Here is a 7545-nt window from a genome sequence, read left to right as displayed (position 1 = left end):
GGTTTATCGACCTTGTAAATGTTAATGGTATTAATAGATGCGGCTTACAGGAAAACTTTCTTTATTAGGGTCTTATGATACCAACGGATTGCGGTAAGATGGCTTTATTAAGCTTTGTTAGAAGCTACATCTACAGGTTTTTCATGTAGGATATAAAAACAAACATTTATATATTTACTTTTTAACGGCATATGTTAGCGGACGAGTATATGGGCCACCTGATGGTAAGTGATCACCACCGTCCATTGACAATTGCGCTGTAAGCAATATTGACCATTCCTAACATCGCCAATGCGCCACCAACCTTGGGAACTAAGATGTTATGTCCCTTGTTCCTGTAGTTACACTGGCTCACTCACCCTTCAAACTGGAACACAACAATACTGAGTACTGTTATTTAGCGGTAGAATATCAGATCAATTTGTGGTACCTACAAGGACAAGCTTGTACAAATCCCTACCACAAAGTAAATTTACTTTATTTAATTATCTTTTTTAATTTATATAATTGTTATTGACTAACATATTTTTTATTTATATTTCAAATGTTGGAAAAGAGTAATTACTGTTTCTTGTCTGTTAAATACAGTCGCTGCTTGTAAAATCCTACTTGATAAAGTATATTTTGATTCTAGATCCTTTGATATTTGCTGATACGTATTCTAAAATTGATAAATTAAATTATAAGTTTAACCATAACAAGGCGTTACTATTTTTGAATTATTTAAAATAAATTAGTTGTAATTTATCTATAAATAGGATAAATAAAACCACTGTCTGTTTCTATCTATATATTAGCTTTCTTCTTCTAAGCCTCTCATCGAATTTTGATACCGTTTTCGTCAATAGAAAGAACGATAACCAAAGAAGATTTGTATATTTAGCATTAGCAGCCTGTAAATTTTCCCACTGCTGGGCTAAAGGCCTCCTCTCCCTTTGAGGAGAAGGTTTGGAGAATATTCCACCACGCTGCTCCAATGCGGGTTGGCGGAATACACATGTGGCAGAATTTCGTTGAAATTCGACACATGTAGGTTTCCTCACGATGTTTTTCCTTCACCGCCGAGCACGAGATGAATTAAGCACATGAATATTCAGTGGTGCCTGCCTGGGTTTGAACCCGAAATCATCGGTTAAGATGCATGCGTTCTAAACACTGGGCCATGTCTGGTTTGTATATATATTTCGACAATATTTTGTAAAAATGGCTCAACGTACATACGTAGTAGCTGTTCGTATGTTTACATGTTAACGCTCGCTGAACCTTAAGAGATACATCAAAACAATGTACCTACAAGAAAATTGTAGATCTTCAAATGGCCTATGGAAAAATCCGCAATAGTAAGTGTATATCTTCTAAGGTATTTCTTACAAATGTGTAAATAATGTTATTTATCTTGAATGTTTAATAAATTTAACAGAATTTGATTCGACGATTACGATATATCGGAATTTCAATCGCTCATTCACAAGTAATGTAACTTATTACTTTCAATAAATATAAATACAATCAATAATCTACGATAAATTTTACTACAGACTGATCATTATTTTGTGAGTTTAAGGTATTCGTTAAAAATAGCGATATTTTAGGCATAATATGCCTCCGTACACCTTCCTTCGCTGAAATTCAATCAAATTGTCTTAATGATAAAAAGAGAATCATTCGTTATTGTGACATTTAAAAACAATATATTTTTGGCTGCATAAGCAGACTCTAAGTGCTTGCCAGTGGGTTTTATATTGTTATTGAGGTTAGCCAGGGACGGAGCAAGAGCTTTACTTGGTGGTAGGACTTTGTGCAAGCCCGTCTGGGTAGGTACCACCCATTCATCAGATATTATACCGCCGAATAACAGTACTCTGTATTGCTGTGTTCCGGTTAGAAGGGTGAGTGAGCCAGTGTAATCACAGGCACAAGGGACATAACATCTTAGTTCCCGAGGTTGGTGGCGCATAGGTGATGGAAGGAATGGTTAATATTTCTTACAGCGCCTTTGTCTATGGGCGTGGTGACCACTTACCATCAGGTGGCCCATATGCTTGTTGTAGTCTGGAAATAATACGGCTATTTCTATTTAATTATTAGCTCTGACATACTCGTACATTAGTAATTGATAATTTTTTGTTACAAAATATTTATAAAGAGATCCATTTCAAATACAGTGGTTCTACATAGTGATTCTGGGAAAATTTTTGATGGCTGGTTGATAAGACGTTACTAATTTCTACCACCTTACGTTATTTAGGCTCATTTATCATAAATGATGTTGTATAATATAATACCTACAATAAATATTGTACATTGAGCAATGTTCGGGTTACAGGTGAACTGGACCGGGAGAAGTTACCGATTGGGTGCAAAAGGTGAAGCCAGGAGTTTTGGCGCATATTAGGAGAGATATGAGCAGCAGTGGACTAAAATTGGGTAATGAGTTTTATAATTTTTTTTTGTACTTACACGTAGTAACAGACTAAAGGCTCGAACGGCTTAATTGCATAGAAATGTAGTATAATGTTTAAATTACAATATAATTCCCAGTCAGGCAAAAAATATTTGATTTTTAACTAGTGACTGGTACCGCGTCTGCGAAATAAAGAAAATGAAAAGTATGCTTAGCAAGAAACTATTAGGTAGATATATATATTTTATGAAAATTATTTATTACTTTATCAAGTATGTCATATCAACTTAAAACATCATCAGTTAATCTGAGTATACTTAAGATGATAGGCACTTAATATTGAATATTTCACCGTGGGACTTTTAAAGACGTACAATTTTCTAGAACATTGTTTTGATAAATATCCTAAGTTTAGAAAACGCTGTCAAAGTTCAGCTATTTTGTATAAAATATATACATAAACTTTCCTCGTTAATCACTCTTTTTGTAAATCCACTCATTAGATGTTCTACTGCCAATCAGTTAATTAGGGAGAAAAAAGTTGCTTCCGTTGTGACTGTAATAATACTTTTAACGCCTTACCTTTTTATGTTCTTGTGTGATACCTTTCTGTGTTCTTTAGCAGCAGAATAAGTGATGAGTGGATGGTTCTATCCTAAGCACGCTAATACAAAGTCTTACCTCCAAATTGATAAAACAGATTATGTGACATTTCACTTGTCTAGTAACCTAGACAAGTTATTTTAAAAAACTCTATAAGAAATTATTTCAATACTACATAAATTATTGGTCCCAATAAACAACGTCAAATTCTAAATTCGGAGAATCTTTTTTTTACGGTAAGTATAATAGCAGCAGGTATTATTTAGATAGGTTTTATAATCATACCATTACTAAATGTTGTAAATTTTATGACTAAATATGACACATAATCGTTTATTTTATAATCATTTATTTTTATAGTGATTGTGAGAAATTAAGCGATAAGATAAATAAAATTGTAGTTCAGTATTATATATAAACACGAAATGTTTACATTTGATCAGTTTTGTAAGAGTGCACGTTGAAAAGCGGTAAGTATATAAAATCTTAAGTCATGTTTTATTAAACAAGATATTGTACAAAATAGTACGTAAATTGAAAATAAAATATAAATTTTGTTTCAGTCTACCAATCATGAAGACGATATTTGCGTTAATTGCGCTTGTTGCTGTGGCGATAGCTCATCCTTTGCCTCTGGTACAAATTATAGTTAATGTTGATGGTCCAAGCAATGCCGATTCTGTCTTAGCACCCGAACCTGTAGTGAATGAACCAGAGCCTGTTTTAGTTCCTGAGCCTGAACCATCACCAGTTGTTGTCCCAGAACCAAAACCTGAGCCAGTCTTAGTACCCGAACCCATAGAAAATCAGCCAGAGCCTGTCTTAGTTCCTGAGCCTGAACCATCCCCAGTTGTTGTCCCAGAACCAAAACCTGAACCAGTCTTAGTACCCGAACCCGTCGAAAATCAGCCAGAGCCTGTCTTAGTTCCTGAGCCTGAACCATCACCAGTTGTTGTCCCAGAACCAAAACCTGAGCCAGTCTTAGTACCCGAACCCATAGAAAATCAGCCAGAGCCTGTCTTAGTTCCTGAGCCTGAACCATCACCAGTTGTTGTCCCAGAACCAAAACCTGAGCCTGTCTTAGTTCCTGAGCCTGAACCATCACCAGTTGTTGTCCCAGAACCAAAACCTGAGCCTGTCTTAGTACCCGAACCTGTCGAAAATCAGCCAGAGCCTGTTTTAGTTCCTGAGCCTGAACCATCACCAGTTGTTGTCCCAGAACCAAAACCTGAGCCAGTCTTAGTACCCGAACCCATAGAAAATGAGCCAGAGCCTGTTTTAGTTCCTGAGCCCGAACCATCACCAGTTGTTGTCCCAGAACCAAAACCTGAGCCCGTCTTAGTACCCGAACCCGTAGAAAATCAACCAGAGCCTGTCTTAGTTCCTGAGCCCGAACCATCACCAGTTGTTGTCCCAGAACCAAAACCTGAGCCAGTCTTAGTACCCGAACCCATAGAAAATCAGCCAGAGCCTGTCTTAGTTCCTGAGCCTGAACCATCACCAGTTGTTGTCCCAGAACCAAAACCTGAGCCTGTCTTAGTACCCGAACCCGTAGAAAATGAGCCAGAGCCTGTCTTAGTTCCTGAGCCCGAACCATCACCAGTTGTTGTCCCAGAACCAAAACCTGAGCCTGTCTTAGTACCCGAACCCGTAGAAAATCAAACTGAATCCGAGGAAACTGATAATATGTACTGGTATTAATCTTTGAGCCAATATTAAATCCACGACCCATGGAAGAATGGAAGACTGCATAATTTTGGCCTGTAAAATTTAGATAAATACATTTTAAAATAAACTCATTTATAAAATACATGTTATATCATGTTTTATTTTTAACTTTATATATTTGTCAATTTCGAAACGTTGATGTTCAAACAATAATTCTATTTAAGAAACTAATGGGTAATATATTTTTTATTGCAACGAAGGCAAAAATGAATAACAATTTCATAAAAAGATGTACGATGTAAGATGCAATGGTCAATATCTCTCGTAGCAAAGAAATACCTGTGTCACGATAACTACATCCATAAATCTTTACGACTTCCACGAAGAGTTTTCTCTAGCGCATTCACTCAGAAACTTTGTGAATTTGTTGAGATAGCTACACAGTATAATATATATAAATATATATTAGCAACTTTAAAAATATATCGATAATAGTCGTTGCAGTTAAAAAGAAACATTGTTATAATAGGTGTATTGATTAATTTTTATAACTGTTCCAAGTGGTCAGTGGTAGGTCACCAATGCCAACGCAATGCAAGAATATTAACAATGCCTTACTATACCAATGCGCCACCATTCTTGGGAACTAAGACGCTATATCCCTTATGTTGTTTATACCCTTCAAACAGGATCACAACAATACTACTAGCATTATTTTTTGACGGAAAAATGTGTGATGAGAAGGTGATGCAGAGTTAGATAGCCAGCGATAAGGAGCTTTTCATTGATAAATTAAAAAAATACATAAATGATGTAGTTTTTTTTTAGCATTAGCAGCCTGTAAATTTCCCACTGCTGGGCTAAGGCCTTCTCTCCCTTTGAGTAGAAGGTTTTGGAGCATATTCCACCACGCTGCTCTAATGCGGGTTGGTGGAATACACATGTGGCAGAATTTCGTTGAAATTAGACACATGCAGGTTTCCTCACGACGTTTTCCTTCATCGCCGAGCACGAGATGAGTTATAAACACAAATTAAGCACATGAAATTTCAGAGGTGCCTGCCTGGGTTTGAACCCGAAATCATCGGTTAAGATACATGCGTTCTAACCACTAGGCCATCTCGGCTCTTATAGATTAAATGATGCAGTAAAAAAATAATAATTGTTTACTTACCTGTGAACAAATATCGTGCTATAGGTAAACATTTTTGTATTGCAAAGATAATTAATAACCAAAAGAAAAGTATACATTTCCTAATAACGAAATACAAAACATCTCATAAGATGTGTCAACAGACGACTTACGAATATTTTATAAGCGAAAACATGTAAACATGATAATGTACGTTACATTGAAATTTGTAATGTAATTCTAAAATCGATACGTTTACTGAGTCAAGTTATCGGAGAAAATCATTTATGCTCTAGGAATAAGTTATCGACGGTCTTGGCTCGACTTCTCCAATCAGTAAATAAAAAAAAAACAACAACAATAACTCGCAACGACCTCACTTCATTCGTGACTTTAGAATTTCGAATAACTTCTAAATTCAATTTGAGTTGGCGAATGTTGCAACGGGGTTATGAACCTTAGTTTTGAATGTAATTTCATACTTTTGTATTTTATATAGTCATTTATAACTCTTTATAATTGTTAACATATTTTTTCGTTGTGAATTCTCTATTCTTTAAAGCCGATTAAAAGGCTTAAGGAAAAATTAATGATTTAAATAAATAATTACTATGTTTAAAAATATGCGTCCGCAATTAAGCTCGTATATTACAAAGTATTTTAAATAAACAACGAGTGCATAATACTAATATATGATTTGGTTTAGTTGGTACAAATATGAGAAAAAAAGAAGCCAACTTATCCTGGCAATGCTTTGTTTGTGCTTGACTATCGTGGTTCAAGCCCTGTTTATATTGATAAACGTAATTAATATTTAAAAAAAATAAAATTACTGGGCTCTAATGATACTGGTTGGGTTTGACTTGTAAGGAAACCGAAAGAATTCGTAAAAAAACTTAGTTTTGTGAAATTTTATAGTAACCAAAACTATATTCAACAGCCGGAAGAAGAGATTTTGTATATAAAAAAATGTTATAGTGCTTTTGCCAAGCAGCTAGGGCGAGTAAAAAGTTTAAGTTCTTCTTGCATACAAAGTAGCGCTATGATGCAGTTTTCATGAAACTTCAAGAAATCATCTAGATTGCATTTTAAAACGGTCAGCAGCATAAATTCTTATGAAATAAAAAAAATGAATTAATTTTCTTTGAAAATATATTTTAAGATGCGATTTTGGGTCAGAGCTTCATAACGAACATTTCACGAATATGTTTTATTAAGAAGAAGAAGTACTTAGAATAATATTTTTTGTTATGCGTGTCTTTAAAAGAAAACTTCATGGTGTAGATAAAAGAAATGTACCTGTGTATATTTTTTTATAATATTTTATACGCCTACTAGCACGTCAGCAGTATTGTTTGCCATTTTCGTCGTAACTATACCTCTATACCGTGAACTATACCTCTCGAATGACCTCATTTTCATTTCCCTCTATTTATAATAAACACAAAACAAATGACAATATTAACGTATCAATAAATAAGAATGTATTTTTTTTCTAATATTTCAAAACTATATAAATATATATATACACTAAAATATCGATATTTGTACGAGTTGGTAAGAAAAATTATTCAAAATGAAGTGAGTCGGTAATTTGAATGTGAAGTGAAAAATGTTCGTCTCCGAGCGCGCGTCACACGGCTTTCGTTCCCCCATCTATCTTCTTTGACGCTAAATGTTTGAATTGTAAAATGTACTTATAAATTATTTGGTTTATAAAACTTGCAAATTCTCGTAT

General features: G+C 34.6%; 1 protein-coding gene across 1 annotated transcript; it reads left to right on the top strand.

The window, feature by feature from the left end:
* The first annotated feature begins 3450 nt into the window (after positions 1-3450).
* Positions 3451-4753, top strand: LOC125077883 (protein TsetseEP-like). The gene is made up of 4 exons (XM_047689996.1): positions 3451-3477; positions 3571-3687; positions 3763-3932; positions 4092-4753. Exons 2-4 carry the CDS (start codon positions 3581-3583, stop codon positions 4706-4708), a joined length of 894 nt encoding a protein of 297 aa, XP_047545952.1. The 5' UTR covers positions 3451-3477; positions 3571-3580; the 3' UTR covers positions 4709-4753.
* Positions 4754-7545: the final 2792 nt, after the last annotated feature.

Source organism: Vanessa atalanta, chromosome 1 (assembly GCF_905147765.1).
Source record: "Vanessa atalanta chromosome 1, ilVanAtal1.2, whole genome shotgun sequence".
Taxonomy (NCBI): domain Eukaryota; kingdom Metazoa; phylum Arthropoda; class Insecta; order Lepidoptera; family Nymphalidae; genus Vanessa; species Vanessa atalanta.
This window is presented reverse-complemented; position numbering and strand designations above follow the sequence as displayed.

Bases quoted from the DNA above. Each gene is read 5' to 3' on its own strand.
- LOC125077883 (XM_047689996.1), top strand. From the start codon at position 3,581: ATGAAGACGATATTTGCGTTAATTGCGCTTGTTGCTGTGGCGATAGCT. The intron at 3,688-3,762 runs TGTCTTAGCACC...ATCACCAGTTGT, and splicing joins GGTCCAAGCAATGCCGATTC to TGTCCCAGAACCAAAACCTG. The intron at 3,933-4,091 runs TTCCTGAGCCTG...AGCCTGTCTTAG, and splicing joins TCAGCCAGAGCCTGTCTTAG to TTCCTGAGCCTGAACCATCA.